Source organism: Dromiciops gliroides, chromosome 6, assembly GCF_019393635.1.
Source record: "Dromiciops gliroides isolate mDroGli1 chromosome 6, mDroGli1.pri, whole genome shotgun sequence".
NCBI classification, from domain to species: Eukaryota; Metazoa; Chordata; class Mammalia; order Microbiotheria; family Microbiotheriidae; genus Dromiciops; species Dromiciops gliroides.
The window spans coordinates 210412281-210432206 of record NC_057866.1 but is presented as its reverse complement, the minus strand read 5'-3'; the positions used below and the strand labels follow the sequence as shown (position 1 = coordinate 210432206).

General features: G+C 37.3%; 1 protein-coding gene across 30 annotated transcripts in view; it reads left to right on the top strand.

Moving 5' to 3' along the window:
• The window catches only part of SORBS2 (sorbin and SH3 domain containing 2), a 511092-nt gene that overhangs the window by 422023 nt on the left and 69143 nt on the right, over positions 1-19926 (top strand). For 20 of the 30 annotated variants that reach the window (XM_043970499.1, XM_043970498.1, XM_043970500.1 and 17 more), the window contains 4 exons: positions 305-494; positions 4125-4239; positions 14530-14613; positions 16670-16726. In XM_043970499.1, the coding sequence (XP_043826434.1) occupies positions 305-494; positions 4125-4239; positions 14530-14613; positions 16670-16726 (446 nt within the window). The remainder of the gene's footprint in view (positions 1-304; positions 495-4124; positions 4240-14529; positions 14614-16669; positions 16727-19926) is intronic. The other 10 variants (XM_043970506.1, XM_043970517.1, XM_043970526.1 and 7 more) reach the window with 2 other exon arrangements.

Below are 19926 nucleotides of genomic sequence, written 5' to 3'. Positions count from 1 at the left end.
CACATAAGGACCTTTTGGTATAGTCAGTGAGCAAACTCTGCTGTCCTTGCCAAGATCAGGGAGGCATCAGAAGAGCCTTATCAATGATAATAATTAGGTATAATAGATTGTTATAATATATAATTATGCATTGTACTAGATATATTGTTATGTATCACACATAAAATATCATATAATCATTGTTATTATAACTTAATTTGGGGGGTAATTGGCACTATTGAGGATTTTTTTGTGGGTGTTGAAAATATATATCTATGTTTTAATGCATCTTTGACAATTCACTTGTATTTTCTTTCCCCAACAGGCCTTCCTAATGCTCCCTACACGACTCAATCCCACCCTGCTGCAAAGATGCAGACATACAGACCTCTTTCCAAAAGTCTCTCTGACAATGGCGCCGATGCCTTTAAGGATTCCTCTTCCCCTCTGCCTCCTCCACATATCCCACCTCCAGTTCCACCATTTAGGCCCCGAGACAGGTCTTCCACGGAAAAGTAAGGAGTTCTCTGAAACAGTGGTATGGTCACTTATGGGTGGCCTTGCAACCAAGCTGTCTGTGGTGCCAGATAAAGAAAGAACCCCAACCTTTCATACTGGGATGTGGTGGAATGTGCAAAACCCAAATTTGTTTATCGATCACATAGAAAATTCTCCCAGAAGCTTAGATTACTACTTATCTAATAGTGAGCTTAGTGAATTGTGACAATAAGTGTATTTATCCACCACATAAGGGGGAGCAGAGCAATATATTCCAGTTGGTTCCCCATAAGTTCGGGTCTATTATTAACTCAAAGTAAGTATATGTATGTATGTATGTATAAACAGGTGAGTATTCTTCCCATTTGTACTTAAACTTCTTTAAATACTCATGGGGTATAGAGGAAATTTCTATAGTCTGTGGTGGGAGATCTGCCTCATTTGAAAAGTGGACTAAGGACCTTAAAGAAACCCGAACAAAATAACTTTTTGGTTCTCTTCTTTGAAATTCATATGATGAATAAGAATAATGGCAATTTCCCTCATTGGTACTAGCATGACCATTTTTAAGTTCCTTAGAGAAAGAGGTAAAGAAATGGACACCTGTATGGGTGGACACCTTCTCTGCATTATCTAGTCTGTTCTGATCATACACATTCTTGATGATGTATTTTTTGCTTCTTGCACAGAAGAAATTGTTGGTAATATGCTGAGGTAGGATAGATGTAGCAAGAGAGGGACACACATACACCCATATGTACTGTTAACATGGGCTCTGTGTTCCTTAGAGAAAGAGGTAAAGAAATGGACACCTATATGGGTGGACACCTTCTTGCATTATCTAGTCTGTTCTGATCATACACATTCTTGATGATGTATTTTTTGCTTCTTGCACAGAAGAAATTGTTGGTAATATGCTGAGGTAGGATAGATGTAGCAAGAGAGGGACACACATACACCCATATGTACTGTTAACATGGGCTCTGTGATACCGTGCCAACCTATGACAGTTACACAAGAATGAGCCAATCAGAAAGATTCATCTTTCTGGAGCTCTGACGGGTTGCTATAGTCGTTACAGAGCCCACACTAACAATGCATAAGTATAAAACTACATATACAACAAGAAACATAGGGCAGCTAGGTGGAGCAGTGGATAAAGCACTGGCCCTGGATTCAGGAGTACCTGAGTTCAAATCCTGCCTCAGACACTTGACACTTACTAGCTGTATGACCCTGGGCAAGTCACTTGACCCCCATTGCCCCACAAAAAAAAAAAAAAAGAAACATAATAGCATCTACCTCCCAGAGTTGTTGGGAGGATAAAATGAGCACTTAGAACAGTGCCTGGCACATAGTAGGCATTATGCAAATTATATAAATAGGATAACAAAACAAGGATGTATGTAAAATGTGTGTCTTATTTGATTCCATGATATACTTTAGTGTATACACATCAGTAGTGCCCCACCTGGAGGTGGTCAGGTGGGACATCACCTGGAGGAGTAGACTTGGAATCAGATGTGTGACCTTGAGCAAAATAATTAACCTCTCTGTGCCTCAGATTTCTCATTGTCAAAATGAGGATGATTAATAACAACTACCTCACAGGGTCATAGTGAGATAACATTTGTAAAAGTACTTTGCAAATCTTGAAATGCTATACAAATATCACATTATATCATCATCATCACTACCCATGGTCCAATCAGTTTCGTTACTTCTTACCCTGGTATAGATTGTAGAACTTCCACACTTCATCCTTTGTAATTCTTAATCAACAATCCTTCCTGTGATGTAGGTAAAATATGTTTTTATTATTCCCATTTTTCAAATGAGCAACTAGACTGCAGGGTGGCTTTGTCCAGAGTCACCCAACTAATAAATCAAAGTTCTGGTATAGCACTAGTCCTAGAGTCAGAAAGACCCGAGTTCAAATATGGCCTCAGATGCTTACTGGTTCTTTAGCTCTGGTCAAGTCACTTAACCTGTCTCAGTTTCCTCACCTATATAGTGGGGATAATGTCTGGCATATAGTAGGTACTTAATAAATGCTTCCTTACTTTCTTCCTACTTTCCTTCTTTCCCTTCTGTCCTCCCTTCCCTTTTGCCTTCCTTCCATCTTTTCCTTCCTTTCTTGCTTCCTTCATTGTGTCTTTCCAACTAGTACAGTATTTTTTTTCTTTTTGTTGTCATTCAGTCGTTTTTCAGTCATGTGTCTGACTTTTTGTGACCCCATTTAGGTTGTTGTTGTTGGGTTGTTGTTTTTTTTTGTTTTTTGTTTTTGTTTTTGACAAAGAAAATGGAGTGGTTTGCCATTTCTTTCTCCAGCTCCTTTTAGAGATGAGGAAATTGAGGCAAACGTGGTTAAATGACTTGCCCAGGATAACACAGCTAATAAGTGTCGGAGGCTGGATTTGAACTCACAAAGATGAGTCTTCCTGACTCCAGGCCTGACATTCTATCCACTGTGCCACTTAGCCTCCCAGTAGTTTTTTCTTCTATGTCATACTAAGAACCTCTATCGCTTTATTAGTAAATGTCCCAGATCATAACTAGATCAGATTCTTAGGACTATCTAGTTCCACCCCCCAAAAAAAACCTGTCTCACCCTCATTTAAGGAAAACTGATAGAAGAACTAGGACCCAGAGAGGTTAAGTGACTTCCCCAAGATCACACAAGTAGGGAGTATCAGGTGAGATTTGAACCCAGGTGCAGGGCAATAGAAAAAGTTCTAGATCTCAGACCAGGAGAAGTGGGTTCCAGGCTTCATTCTTACATTTCTTCTCTGTAGCAAGTACCTTGAACTGTCCATGCCTCAATTTCCTCACACCTAAAATCGGAAAAACAAATCTTCTATTACTTACCTCACCAGATTCTTTCAAGAACATACATTTGACACCATATCATGATATAAACATTAGCTGCTATTTTTCCTTTCGTAGTGTCTTCATCGGTACTTCATGGGTACTACAGGTCTCATTGGTCTCTAGAAACATATACAGGGACACATATTTGACTTGGGTTTTTGTATTTGTCACCTGAGAAAGGTTTTAAACCTCTTGTTTCTGCCTAGAGCCAAGTATACCACTATGTACTTTTCACAGAAATCTAAACAATTTTTTTTTAAGTGTTGAGAGGGACAAATTAAACATAGTAGTTGAAATTAGTCCATGCCAGTTCCCATCAAGGTTAATTCTCATCGAAGGCTGGTAAGGTAAGCCGACATCAATTTACAGAGGCCAAGGACCTTCCCCTTTCAGACTGATGCTCATTCTAAACCTGAACACAAAGAGAAGGGATTAGCTCTCTCCTAGTTCCCTAGGGGGCCTTCCAATACACTCAATTCATCAGCTTCTGAGATTAGGTTTTTGCTTCAGCAGTAGAAATAATTATTAGGGGGAAAAATATTACCCCAAATAAAAGACCTTAGGGGAAAAAAAAAACTTTACTGTTTCTTGATGAAAGAAGACATAAATGTAACATTTTCTGTTTACTTTTTCACTCTATATGATGGTTCTGAATCTTCGCTAACAGTAATTTTGAAACTATATACTATATCTTTGACTACTAAATATAACTTCTTCCCTTACTCTGAACAATGGGAATTAATTTAATATTGTCCTTTGGGATCTATTATTATTAGGCATGACTGGGACCCACCAGACAGAAAAGTGGACACCCGTAAATTTCGTTCTGAACCAAGGAGTATTTTTGAATATGAACCTGGGAAGTCATCAATTCTTCAGCACGAGAGACCGGTAAGCATTCTATATCAGACACTAGCTTTGGCTCCTCAGGTACTAAAATGATCATGGATTTTCAAGTCTTTTTCAGTCTTTGGCCATGAAAATAATTAATCTTTGCATCATTTAGAAATCACCTCATTATCTCATATAGTTATTTGAACAGCTTGTCTTAATTACATTTGAATGGTGCAACTTTTCATTTGCCACATGTTTATAGAAATGTCATCTGTACCAGTTTTCAGCCATATTAATAATGAGAGAAGAAAATGCAGGTTTTCCCCTCTTACTCAGAAAGAGGAAACCTAAGTGCGTGTATTTGTATTCGTGTATGTATATATATGTACATAAATGTATATGTAGAAAGATACACACATATGAACTGTGCACCTTAAAGAAATTGCTAGATTCTACACTAATGTCTCACTGGGGTTGTGTCTCTATAACAGCAGTTGAATAAGCCAGCAGAGAATAAAACCGGGACCTACAACACTATGCCTAGAAGATTAAATAAAAAAAAAGATCTCAGAACCACAATCCAAAATTGGTGGTCTGGGGCCAATTGTGTGAAAATCACCCTTTCATCCATTGTTTCATGTGGGCAATGGCTTTTTCTCAATGTGGCTTCCTTTCTGTCCATCTGTTTCACGACATTTATTTGGCTCTGTTGAAGTGGATTTCATAGATTCCTTTTTTATCAGTTCTTAACAAGTCCTTCCCCTTCGCGTGCACAGACAAAAAGCTTCCTGATTAGTTGTCAGTTCGGTGAGTCAGATTTATTTTTAACCTTGCCTTATTTTAACATTCTCCCTAACCAATGCAGACAAATACAGACAGGAGAAAGAAACCAACATTTGGAACCACTTAATGCCATTTATCAGAGCAGGTTATAGGCAAAGCAGGATTATTTTTTTTTTAATCTTTGATACCCCCATTCCACCATCCCAAAGTTCTTCTCCTCCCACAATGGTCCATCATTCCTACTTGACCCTCTGATGTGTATATGATAGGGGTATGATATTTATGCCTTTCTTCTCTCAAAAACTATTCTTAGAGGAAAGGACCCGATACGCTATTTGTACATTAGTATGAATTTAAAGCAACATCTTATCTTTCTCAGAAATATTTACATCTTCTGCTTTATTTCTTACCTTAAAAAAGTCTCAAAAATATGTGAATATGGAGAGTTTTTTTTTAATTGAAAACTTGGAAAATAATTCTATTAAACAAACATATTTATCACTTTCTAAGTGCAAGTCATTGTCCTAGGGACTGGCAATGTGGACCCAAAATGAATCAGTCTCTGCCTTCAAGGAGTTTATATAAAGAAACTTTTATGAATTCCGGGGATTTATGAATGATTATTATCGCATACCTTACAGTTTGCTTTGAAAATGCTTCAAGACATAGACTGAACTCATGTGTCCTAGTTTTTGTTGAGTTCAGTATTTGAGAGAGTATGGTTCCTATAAAGTATGTCTAATAGAGCAAAGGAAAGCTTGAAGAACACTCTTGCTTCTCATTCTCCCTTGGCTCATGAAGCATCAGCAAACACAAAATCTGTCTTCAGGAATTGTGGGACCATACCATTTTACGAACAGGTTATAATAGTGCTGATGAGTGGGTGCTCTGTCAATTTAAATTGCACAGATTAGATTCAGAAGTAGAATAGGGAGAAGGGTAGTGGAGGTCAGGAGACCTTTCTTTACGTTTGCTAAAACCAAATGATTAGTTTGGACTGTGTTGTCACTTCTGCTGGAAAGCGAATGTTTGCATCTCTTGGCTTTGTAAAATAGAGAGTTTCCATTAAAAATACGAATCACTCAGATTGAACTGATTAGGGTTCTAATAATTTTGCAGATGATGTGCTTAAAAAAAAAGAAAGGAGGAGTAGCAGCAGGATTCCTTCATTACCCTGTTGTGGTAGAATAGGAAGGACTAAGGCTCCCCCTTAGGCTGACTATTTTATCAGGCTGTTGCTATATGTTATTGGTAAACTGGACAGAGTGTTGCTGTGCCCATCTTATAACCAGGCAGCCTGGGTAGCTATATAAATTGAATGGCCCCGGAAAGGGTCCCTTACCTCAAAATATCTCTCCAACTGGACCTGGCAAGGTGCCTCTGGTTCCCATAGCACCCCTTTCTTTGTTTAAGCCATTCACTTTGTCTGAAATTTCCTCCCAGCCACTATTACTCATTGGACATTGACTTCCTGTCCTTTAAAGTGACATCCACATGCCACCTTTTCCATGGGCCACACCCTCCTATTGACTGCTTCACAGAATAGCACTCCCTTGGTGCTTTCTTTGTCGTTCTAATTCACTTCTCATTTAACAGTGTTTCATGGCTCTCTGTGTTGGTGCCTTCTCCCCCTGGATGTTTTCATATGGGTAGGCTTGTTTTCTACACCTATGTCTCCCCCACGTGCCCAGCATGGTGCCCTTCTCATAGAAGCACACATTGCTTCGGAAACTATGCCGATACTAACTATAATGTCCACAAGTGAGGTGTTGATATTAACAAAGAGATATGATTTTCCCATTTTCTGAAGGATCCGGAATGTGGAACTGGTCGTAGAATTTTCTTCATAATTTTTTTGAAATGCTATTTGCCGATTCTTAGGATACTATATTATCAAGGGTCCCTGTGATAACTCTGCTACGTGCAGAATTGTAAACTGAGCAGAAAGATGGTAGTGTTACTCATAAAATGTGAGCACAGATATTAACAAAAATATAACAACAATGTGAATGCTTTCTTTTCAAATCCTACAGAAAGAAATGGAAAAGTTTACCACACCTTTATACGGTAATTAGAATTTGGGTGCATTTTATTTATTTTTTATTTGTTTATTTATTTTGTTGAGGCAATTGGAGTTAAGTGACTTGCCCAGGGTCACACAGCTAGTAAGTGTCAAGTGTCTGAGGTCAAATTTGAACTCAAGTCCTTCTGAATCCAGGGCCAGTGCTTTATCCACTGAGCCACCCAGCTGCCCCAAGTACATTTTAAATGATATAGAATAACCACAAGAAAAGCTAGCATTTATATAGTCCTTTATGGGTTTACAAAGTACTTTACAAATATTTCATTTTATCCTTACAACTCTGGGAGGTGGGTGTCATTTTTAATTCTCTTTTACAGATGCAGAAATTGAAGCAGACAGAGGTAAAGTGAATTACCCAGGGGTCAATAAATGATTGAGGCAGGACTTAAACTCAGGTGTTCCTGGCTCCAAGTCCAGCTTTATCCACCACTCTACCTAGCTCCTTCATTGCCGTGCAAAAAAAAAAATGTTAAAAAGAAGTATGCCACATATACTACATCAGATTTTACTTGGAGACTCTTGATATGAACCAGTTCCTTTTTATACACTGAACAATGACAGCCACTACAATTAAACTGCATCCATCATTACATGAATTTTCCTGTCATTAATTTATCTTAATCAGCTTGGAAGGTGTGTGTATATGTACACACATATTTGTGTACATATTTATATACATATATATGTGTATATTTACATGTGTGCATACACACATGACGAATCAAGATCCTGATCTGATTTTGTGTCTCCTTCCATAGAGCTACATAAGCCTTTATTTCACTGTTTAGTATGAAAGGTTTGTAAAGTATGCAATGATAATTTTACTCCCCAGTCTTCATACCAGCAAGGTAACTTAGTGCTTCTGTCTTGAATTCATAGGTGATACAGCTCCCATAAGCTTAGGAGGGGTAAGAACTCAACAATCAGTTTCTGTTCTGTGCTTCACCTATAAATTTGCTATTTGGGGGAGAGGCCTGACATTTTTTTTTTCTAAGCAGAAAAGAGCCTCTGAGGAGAAGAAATGATTAACATTGCAAAAAAAAAAAAAGATTTAAAATTAGTTGTGCTTATTGGTTTGGGTCCAAATTTAGAAAACGAGTCCAGTATTTGATCTTGTAAAATATTTGCAAAGGCTTGGACATTTTGTTAAGCTGACTTTGGCAGTAAATCAATACTGCACTTCCATACTGTGATACTCTGTTCCTCAGAGGAACACCTGAACCTAGTTTCTGCCAATGTATACTTTGAGAGCATCGATGAAAACTTCATGTCCCATTTAGAAAGAGATAGGTTTGATCCTCTCCTATAAAGGGGCCACCCAAACCAATGAGTCACAAGTCTGTTACAGTCTCTAGTATGTTGCTAGATAAAATACTTAAGACCCAGATTTTGCTACTTGCCTTGATAATAACAAGAATCAGATTGACATAGCATGATGGAGGCAGAATTTAAAAGCTTCTAAAAATTTAGTGACAGCATTAGTATGTTAAACAGTTGAGTGTTATTTAAATGAAGTATAGGTGGACATAGTGACTCATGCCTATAATCCTAACATCTAATAAGGCTGGTGGATTGCTTGAGCTCAGGAGTTCTGAGCTAATGTGGACCAAAACATATCAGGATTGGCATTAATAGGGTAAGCCCATCCAAGCTGTAGTATACCAGTCTTCCTAAGGAAGGGCAAATGGTCTAGGTTGGAAGCCACACTTAAACTTCCATCCTGATCAGAGTGGGATTGGGACTAAGAATAGTTCCTGTACTTCTAGCCTGGGAGGAATAGAAAGATTGAGTGTTTTAAAAAAATGTAGAAAATTCAAGATATTTATCTGGTAACCTGAATAATAAAGGAGTAACTCTGTTAATGAAGTATAGAGTTTTATTTGAATATAGGCTCAGCCACCTGTAGGATTTATGACCCAAGGATATAAAGGCTAGGATCTACTATGGTTGATGTTGCTGCTCTTCAGTATAAAGGGGAAATAGATAAACCACAGATCTATTCACAACTGGAGGATATTAAAACCAATAAAATCTACAAAAAAAAAAAATTAACCTGCCTTAGAGATGAAATATACTAGTCACTCAATGCTATGAAATTTGTAGAATAAGTAAAAAAGGAAATGAATGTCTCAGAAATATTGACTTATTTTAGGAATGAGTATCTTCTCCTTTGTGATAAATAACCAAGATTCTTTCATCCTGCCAGAAGAGACAACATGCCTCTGATGCTCCACCTGAGATCACGGGGGAGCTTTGGTAGTCTTCAAACGATAGACTGAAAAGGGCAAAGAAGTTAAGAAACACAGCTTTGTCTTTGCCCTTTTCCTGCCTTCCTGCCCTTTGAAGGCAGTGGCATTAAAGACTTAGTCATTGGAGGACGTGCTTCTCTGTAAATTTGTGCTTTCTTTTGTGAATTATAAGCAATAACCTGGATGGATCTTCCCTTCTCTTGCTTCTCCATTGGGTCTCTGAGTACTGGAAAACTTCCAAACCAAAAGGGCATGGAATCACATGGAAGGGACTAATTTAAATGAGATTCCTAGTGAGTTTTTGGTCTATTGTCTGTCTTTGGGTTATTCAGATGAAAATCAGCTCTACATGTAGCCAAACCAACAAGAGTATGGATTGCCATTTTTAACATTGTTCCTCCATGGCTACACCAGTCACTCAGCTCCCTCATGTTTGATGTGACTGATTGAATGGCCACAAAGCCATCCTCTGGTTCTTAAACATGTTATTGTTTGTTATTCAATGAAGGCACAGTCCAAAATATGCATGTTGGTTTATAGTTTGCAGTTAAATATGCATTATTTTGGGTTGTATACTTTTCATGTTCTGCATATCTCTATCATCCTTCATTCACTTGGGTGATAACTGACAATGCTGCCTTTTGACTGAATCAAAAATACTTCCTTTTCTGAACATAGCAATCCAGCTTTCCTCAAAGGACTCTGACAATCTGGGCTCATCTAACTTTAGAGTCTGTGATATTGTCCTGCTAAACGTATTCATTTGTTAAATTTGCTGCCCTCTGCTGTCAGGATATAAACAGAACAATGAGCGTCTGTAAGTCTCTTCCTTTATCTTCACATGGTACTTCACCCTAGCATAAAAAGTCATAAAATAATGATGGCAAAACAGGACATTAGGAGACATCTGCAGAAAAAAAAATACTATGGTCTCAAGTCTCCTCTAATTGAGAATATTAAGTAAAGGTTCTAAAAAGCCATATCTGCTTTGTAAAAGGTACATCCATATAGAAGCAGAGTTAAAAGTGATTTTCCCATGGGTATTTCTCTAATATAGTTTATGATAACAATTCTTCTCTCCTAGGAGTTGATCTTGGGTTCTTCAATAGTATGAGAGAGAAGTATAAAATTATGATAGGTCCTACTAGATTAGAAAGACTTTGAAGACAAACTCATTGATGAATTGGAGTTATTTCCCAAAGTTCTTTCCTTGTTCTTTTTTCCCTTTCCTCTTCTCCTGCCTTTCTGTCCTCTCCTCCCCTCTTCTTCCTCTTCCCCTCTTCTTTTGTCTTTTCTTTCTTTTCTCCTCTCCTTCCTGGCCTTTCTTTCTTCTTCTCCTCTCCTTCTGTCCTCACCTCTCCTTCCTTTCTTCCCCTTCCTCTCCTCCTCATTTTTCTCCTTTCTCTCCATACAGTGATCTCATCTACTCTCATAGTTTTGTGCATCATCTTGCTGGACATAACTATCAAGTCTCTATCACTTTCCCCAATTTCATATTCTCATTTCTACTCGAGCCTCATTCTTGTCTCAGATTCAATATGCCCAAAATTGAATTTAAAATCTTATCCCCAAACCTATCACTTCCCCTAGCTTTTCTGATTCTACAGATGGCATCTCAATCCCTCTTATCACCCAGGTCTACAACTTAAGTCATTAAAATATATTTTTTTCTCTCTGTGTCCCCCTATATCCCCTTATATCAGTTACCAAGTAACTTCCATTTAGTCCCTTCAGTATTTATCCCATAATTTCTCTTTCTCTCTATTCTCACTAAAATGATCTAATTTATGGGGCAGCTAGGTGGCACAGTGGATAAAGCATAGCTCCTGGATTCAGGAGGACCTGAGTTCAAATCCAGCCTCAGACACTTGACACACTAGCTGTGTGAGCCTGGGCAAGTCACTTAATCCTCATTGCCCTGGAAAAAAAAAGAAATGACCTAATTTAGGCCTTTATTACCTCTCACAGGGACCATGGGAATAGCCTCCTAACTTGCCTTTTTACTTCAAATCTGCCCCTTCCTCCAATTCATCCTTCTCCCAGCTACCCCCCATGTGCTTCCTAATGTATTGCTCTGATCATATATATATATATATATACACTCAGAAATCTCCAGGGACTCCTTATAGCCTATTCAAAAAGTAAAATTCCTATGTGGGTGTTCACAAATACCCAAAGTCAAGGTCCTAATAGCCTTTCCAGTCTGATTTTAGAGCATTCCCTTGCATATCCCTGTTTCAGCCAAATTGGATTACCTAGTGTTCCCCATTCTTATCCTGAAATGACCCATCGATATGCCTTGGCTACTTTGCACCTCTTCTCCACATCTCTTTGTATTTACATGTGGAAATCTTTCTTTTCCTTTAAGGCCCAATTCATATGACACCCCTGTTCTGATGGCTCTCACCTCCACCCAATAGTAAAAATTCAGTGATCTCTCCCTCTGCAAATTTGTCATAGCACTTTACGTGAACCTTTCTTTGTACTTAATCACATTCATTCTTGTATTAGAATTATTTTGGCACATGGCATATCTCCCATTTATGTTGCTAACTCCTACAGGGCATGAGCTATGTCCTTTTTTATCATTCCAATCATAACAAAGTATCAGTGTTGGTTACATTAAATAAAGTATTTATTAAATGCTATATTAGTACAGAAAAGGGCAAGAATCATTGAGTTGGAAGAGACCAAGAGAGGCCATCTGTCTTTTCCTTATTTGGTTCTTATGTGTTTTTTAACGTTTGTATCACCATCTGCAATTTCTATCTCCCTTATATCTTTTATAAAATATTGAAATAATATAGCAGCCAAAAAGCTGTTTTGACTTCCTAAAATTGATAAAGAATATGTGGCATCAACAATAAAATAATTGGAAATGGAGGAACTCAGAAAAAAATAAACCCTACAACTTATGATAACCATCCAAAGGCTCTTAGTTTTACCAAAATGAGGCTTTGTTCATCCTAGCATTGAAATAGTTACTCCAGGAGAAGGAAATCTCTAGGATCTTCAAAGGATTGGAATTGATTTTTTTTTCCAGCAATATCTTGGGCAGCTTAATTGCATTTCTTGACCATGGGATTGATCATAAGGGACTCACATCTTACCCTAGGGATTACTGTCTATGTTCCCTGACTTTTAAGGACCCTGTACTTGTTTGAGGAGTTTGGTATGGGTTTACAACTCAGACCCAATATCATGGTTCCCTTTTAGAGAATCAGAAAAAAGATAATTCTCAAAGAACTAATCAATACCCTTTGACACAATATCTGAGCACCCAATTTGACTTAGTAGTATCCTATACAAATCCATTCAGACAACCATCTTGAGTTCAAAAGCATTGAAAAAGATAACTGTGTAAGAGGGAAATGCACATTATAGCTCCCCAAAGAATAATTTGTGTTTTCTCCATTCCTTTTGTCCTCAAGATCCCTTTTTCCCCTCCCATCTGAGTAATATTTGTAATATGTAAGAATTACTTATAAAAACCAAATCAATTAGAAAATATCAGTGTTGTCCATTGGTATCCACTGGAATAGTCAACTAAAGTATAATAATTATAAATTCTCAGAATGTTAAAACTGGAAGAAAATATAGAGATTGTCCAACCCAATGTGCTCATTTTACCAAGGAGGAATTTAGATCAAGAAAAGTAAAGTGACTTGGGGAGGATCGAAAAGGGCAAAAGTTGGGACTAAAATTTAGGTTTCTGGATTTGTAGGCCAAGAAGAGAATTTCAAATACAAGAATATTTCAGGATATATAAAAAGGATAGGTACACATACACACATTACACACAAATATTTATATATAAAATATATTTATAGAGAATATATTATACAAAACACATGATATATTTATTCATATATACTATATTATTTATATATTATATGTAATATACATAAATTATTTCTATATTATATATAATATACAAATACAAAAATAATGATTTCAGCCAAAATTGTGCAATATAGACTTTAATTTTAACTACAAATAAGTAATGCATTTCTTGTAATATTGCTTTGTGTTTCTAGGTGGTAAGAGAATGAATTTCTTTCTTCTGAAAGAAGACAGTATGTGGAGAGCAAACCCCGTGCTCAAATCTTGTACCATTTCTTATTGCCCACTTTGGCACCTTTCTACACAGGCCCAGGAGAGAGGGACCAAACCATCTCTCACACAACCCTTAGAGCTGCACAAACTCTATCTGCTCTCATCACAGTAATTGCTCGATATGCACCAAGGATTTAGGTTCATAATGGGGATGAATTATTGAGCTGCAATAGGTACAGAGTCCTAACCTTTGCTAAAATAAAGGATTACTATAAGACTTCAGATTGCTGTTTCATTGATATTTGGATCCTCACAGTTGTCTATATACCACTTGGGCCAATTCCCATACTGCATCTTACTGTTCCACCTTTCCATGAAGATTAGAACTTGTTAGGCAAACACAAAGAGAGAAGATGTACCAAGGAGTGTTTTGGAAGGGAAATCGTAGTCATAAAGATCTTTTTTTTTTCCCCTCTTCATCACTGCATTCTAATTAAGTAGAGACAGATGGCATAGCAGAATAAGGAATTCATTTGAGATTTGGCTTCCACCTAGTTTTTGTATCCCGTGGCATCTCCTGAATTTTTGTTCATATTCTCTAGGGTTATATAGTCCTGGGGAGGAGAGGAGAACAATCTCAGGTTCCTTCTAAATAACAGATTTAAGTAGAATTCTATTACTTCCCCCACTACCAACCCCTGAACCTGAGCCTGAACCCCCTTCTAGGTCCTTTCCCTGATGGTACACAGAATGTAGATGTCTTGGCACAAGGTCTACTCTATCTCTCAAAATCTGGAACTGCCCTTTCATTCTCCATAGACATCAAGGTCTTATGATTAAGATAAAAAATGAACAAAATCCACAGGGATCATTACTATGTCATTAGCTTACAACTATTCTATTATATAAAAATGTCTGAATGTGAATGTAAATACTACACACTCAGGAAAAAGCTAGAAATGATGAGAAGGAATAGAACACTACTTGGGGACCCTCGGGCAAGAAGTTCCATCAAACCCCATCGCCATACCTTGTTTTCCTTTATTCCTCTCCTGCTACCTCCCCTCATTGTGACTTGTGGTGTGTGCCTGTATGGATGTTTTTGGTGTCACACGGCATTTCCTTCACTTGGCTCAGTTTGCCTTTTCCTTCCCTTTTCCTTCATATCTGCTCCAGACTGATCGCATAAATCCAGATGACATAGATTTAGAAAATGAACCCTGGTATAAATTCTTTTCAGAACTGGAGTTTGGACGTCCGGTAAGTGAGGCTAGCAAATTAACATATGAACATTAGGAAAACATCCTTGCAAATGACAAATACAAAAGTGCCAATAAACAATTGGGTAGATCTCAATTACAGACTCTCTCTCCTCCCTTCCACAAGTACAACTTGGGTTTTATTCCCATGTGGAAAGTAATTATCCCCTTTATGATTTAGCTTAACTGCCAAATTGTTTTTATTTTCTTACAAATAATTGAAATCTATATAGATTTAGAACTTAACTTTTTTGGAAACCTCTCTCCATTAAGCATTTTATTATGTTATTTATATGCCATTTTGATCCACTTGTATAAAATAAACAATATACATTTTTCATTATTTTTAGGGCTAGTTTCTCCATAGAAAACATTTGCCTAGTGATCTGTGAGATGACCTTCCTGGTTTATACATTTTTTCCCAGGAATTACAGGGAGAGAAAAATGGAAACATAACGTACTATCATGTCTTCTTCTCATCCTAATGATATTATATAAGATATCTCAGGATTGAGGCTGTTAATTGGGTAGAGCATGAGGCTCAGGAAAATGCCAACTTTGAACCCTGCCTCTGAAACTTACTCAACTATACAATGCTGGGCAGATTATTTAACCTGCCTCAGTCTCAGTTTGCTTATCTGTTAAGTAGGTAAAGCACTGACCCACTCCTCAGGGTGGTTGTAGAGATAAACAAGAGTTCTCAATGACAGCAAATACTTGGGGCAGGCTAGGGGGAGCAGTGGATAAAGCACTGGCCCTGAATTCAAGAGGACTTGAGTTCAAATCCGGCCTCACATGCTTGATACTTACTAGCTGTGTGACCCTGGGCAAGTCACTTAACCCTCATTGCCCCACCAAAAAAAAAAAAAAAGACAGCTAATACTTAAAACAGTACATAAGTATCACCATTATCATTATCATCTCAGGAATTTCTTCTTCTGGAAGACCCTAACAGTCCCCTGCTATAGGGGAGAAAATAATTAGTGGTTTGAAAGTTAGAAAAATTATTTAAAATCCAGTTTTGACATGAATATGTGGTCCTAGGAATGTAATCTCAGATATAAGAAGGGGAATATAATTCTCATCATCAATTTCAGAGTTGTGGTGAGAAAACTTTGTATAGCTTAAAGTGCTAATGTGAATTATTATGCTCATCCAGCATCACAAAATTTTGCCCAACCTATGATGTGGAGCTAGTCAACCTGATCACAAGTCTGGAACTGACAACCAGTTTCACTCAGAAAATACTTTTGCCAAATGTAAAGTCATTCTGTAAAATGTGACAATTTCCATAGGTACCATCAAGCAACATTTTAAAAGAAAAACATTGACATATATAATAGTTTTATATATAAGACACAAAATAGTAAAAATCTGTGTGCTAGACAGATTCTGAAAAGACATTATACTGTGTTTTTCCCAATAATCCAAATTTTTTTTTATACAACTGGGTCAAAATTGACTGTAAATGAATATTGTTTCTTTATATATTTCTATGAAATATACTTCATTTTTGCTGGGTTTTTTCCACTTTACATATTGGCACCAAATTTATTGGAGAGAGAAATAATGTTTCTCCCCTTATTTTTTGTCGGATTTGGCTCTCATTAATTAGGCGATTGATAAAAGTAGGCAAACGTCTGTCCTGAGACTAAGATTTCTCAGCATTTTTGTATGATAATTTTCAATTCTAAGTAGAAACTCACCAGCATGTAATGCACGCCTTTTCCTCTAATATGTATTTTTTAAATACGCTTTGAATTCCTCCCTTGGCAAACATTTGAAATGCTAACATTGATCCAATGAGTTGAGTGAACTGTTTTTTACTAAGCAAATCACTAATGTTTTTTGTCATGTTCTTGAAAATGTTTACCGGATCTTGCTCTTCCTTTCAGCTACCCCCATTTGGCTACATTCATATCACTCTTTGTACGTATCTGATACTGTCCACACAATTTCTAACTATGTCACCTTTTCCCCATGTTCATTCCTTGCTGCCATTGATTTTCCTCCATTCCATCTCTACACTTCTGCTTATGTGGTGCATCCACCCCCAGCCTCCTAAAAAGGCTCTGGATTATGGTCAGGACCATTCTTCTGGTGTTTCCAAAGAGGTAAATGAATCATTCTTTCTTCTTCAGATTATGGGTTTACAGAATGCTGCTGTGATTCTGCACATCCCTATTTCACAACCCATCATTTAGTGGTTTTCCATCATTTCTAAATGGCCAGCTTTTTATCACTGCCTTATGCCCTGCAGTATCATTCTCAAGAGAATTCATTATGTTGGGAAGGGGGATCATAGACCCAAAGGGTTTTAGTGGACAGAAGGATTCATCAGTGCTATGGAGTTCCAGCCCCCCCCCCAAATCTAATGTCATCCTATTAAGGTGCATTTGTGTTCAGTTCAAAGGATGCTATAGTCTTGCTGTATTCTTCCTGAGTCAGATGATGCCTGGAATAATCTGTTCAGGCATGGGGACTCTTTTTTTTTTTTTAGGAAGGACACTGATAAACTTCACTGCATCAAGAAGATGGCAAGCAGTAGTAAGGAGACTGGAGATTACATCAATGGGTGATAGATAGAAGGAACTAGTAAGCCTTAGCTCATAGAAAAGAATACTTGGAGAAGGAAGAATGAGCATAGCTATCTTTAAGAATGTAATGGGATTTTCTTTCTTTTTCAGTAAGATGAGAAAGTGGAATGGAGAGAGTATAGATTTTGGTTCCTTGAAAAAAATAAAATAAAATTTAAAAAGTTTAAAATGTTCCAACAATTTTTAAGTCAGGAAAAAATAACGCAGTGTTGTTTTGGAAGAGGAATTAGCCATCCTCTGTTTAGGTCTGTAATACAGAAAAAGGAGCAAACTACAGGTAGGAAAACTCAGGCTCAATAGAAGAGGAAACTTTCTGACAATTAAAATTGTTCTTGGGTGAGATGGGATGAGATGAGTAAGGTCCCTCTCATTGGAATTTTTCAAGTGTAAGCTATATGATTTATTAGAGGTGCTATAGTAGGGATTCTTGTTCAGATATGGTTTGGATGAGTTTATCTCTGAGGTTCTTTCCAAATCCTAGAGTTTGTAATACTTAAGATTTGGACTTTTTTTTGTGGGCCAATGAGGGTTAAGTGACTTGCCCAGGGTCACACAACTAGTAAGTGTCAAGTGTCTGAATCCATATTTGAACTCAGGTTCTCCTGAATCCAGGGCCAGTACTTTATTCTCTGCACTACCTAGCTGCCTCCTAGACTTTTTTTTTTTACAAAGATGATATCATGAAAAATATATTTCTATTTGTAACCTTCCATCAACTTAGTTATCACAATGGATCCATAAAGTGGCATGATAAAAAGCAATCTAGAAAAAAAAGTCATGGGGCATTTAAGTCCCCTTCAAAGATCCAATTTAAGTTATTATGACAGTGACTCTTAGATTCAGGCTTCCAGGATTAAGTCATCAATTAATCAGCAAGCTTTTATTCAAAGTACACTATATACCATGCGGTATGCTAGCAACTGAAACTATAAATGCAAAAAGTGAAATAATCTTTATTCAAAGTTATTCTATTCTAATGGGGAAAACAAAATGTCCATATACAGAATAAATTAATGTAAAGGGTAGTTAGAGAGTAGGGTACCAGAATTTGGAGGGATTAAGAAAGGTTTCATATAGAAGATAATGCTTAAACTGAACCTTGGAGGAAGAAAGGGATTTTTGTAATAGACTTGAGGCAGAGGACTGGACTCCAGGCATGGGAAATGACCAGTACCAAAGTACAGAATAGACAAATAGAGAGCTTTGTATAAAGAACAGAGAGAAGGCAAGTTCATCTGGACCACAGAGTATAGAAAAGGGAATATATAATGAACTTGGAAAGAGAGGGTTGGAGCCAGGTTGCAAAGTGTTTTAAAGGCAAAGAGAAAAATTCATATTTTATCTAGTGGCAATAGGGAGCTATTGGAGTTTATTGAAGAGAGGATTGCACTGAAAGAAAATTACTTTGTTAGCTTCTTAGAGGGTAGATTGAAATAGGGGAAGGACTTGAAGCAGGGAAATCAATTAAGAGGTTACTGTAACACTCCATGTAAGAGGGGATGGGGAGCTGAACTATGATGGTGGTGATGTGAATGATGAGAAAGGATCAAATATGGGAAATGTCATAGAGGTAGAAACAGAAAGATTTAGCAACTGACTAGAGATGTAGGGTCAGGGAAAGTAAGTTATGAACCTGGAAAACCAGGTGAATGGTGGTATCTTCTAAAGAGAAAGGAAAGTCTAGTAGAAAAAAGAAATTGGATTTTTTTGGGGGAAAGATAATGAATTCTGATTTAGACATGATGAGTTTGAGATGCCAGCTGGATATTTAGTTTTTATTGCCCAGGAGGCAGTTGGTGATGCAGGATGGAGGCTGAGAAAGGAGACAGCTAAGGTTAGATAAATAAATCTATGAGTAATCTTCACAGTGAGGAAAATTTCAATGTATTGGAGTTTACAAGGCTGCAAAGGAAGAGTATGTGAAATAGGTCAGAAGACAGAGCCTTAGAGGAACACCAATAATTAGGGGCTATAATGTAGTTAACGAGCCATCAAAAGAGACTGAGAAGGAGTTATCAGAGATGGAGGAGAATAACCAGGAGAGGGTAGCATCATGAAAACCAGGGAGGAGAGGGCAGTCAACAGTGTTATGAAGCAGAGAGGTGGAGAAAGATGTGGACTGAGGGGAAAAAAAAGATGATCAGATTTTCCAATTTAAAAAAGAGCATTGATAACATTGGGAGAGAGCAGCTTTAGTTGAATAATGGGGTCAGAAGGTACATTGCAGGAGACTTGGGCATAAAGAAGTAGAGGCAACAAGGATAGGCAGGGTTTTTTTAATTTTGTTTTGTTTTTAAGGCCATTGGTAGAGAGAAAGAAGAGGGATGTAGGGCAATAGCTCATGTAGATGGTAGGATCTAATGAGGGCTTTTTAATAGCAAGAAAAAATTGAACCTGCCTAAATATAGCAAGGAAGAACCCAACAGATGGTTGAGATTAGAAGTTATGTGATAACAGATGTTTAATAGAGTTAAATGATAAGGTAGCTGGCCTGAATCTGTACCTAAATGAGACAATTCTTTTCAATCTTGCTTCAAATGACTTTTCAGTTATCCCTTCCACATTGAGACTGTCATATCATAGATAAATTGCAGGTCAGCATAAGAAATTAAATGGGAATTTGGGGGGAGTTTTGTGGAAGCTGCAGATGACACAGGAAAAGTTTAGAAACTCAAATGCATAAAATATATGCATAGTAATATATAATATCAACCCCA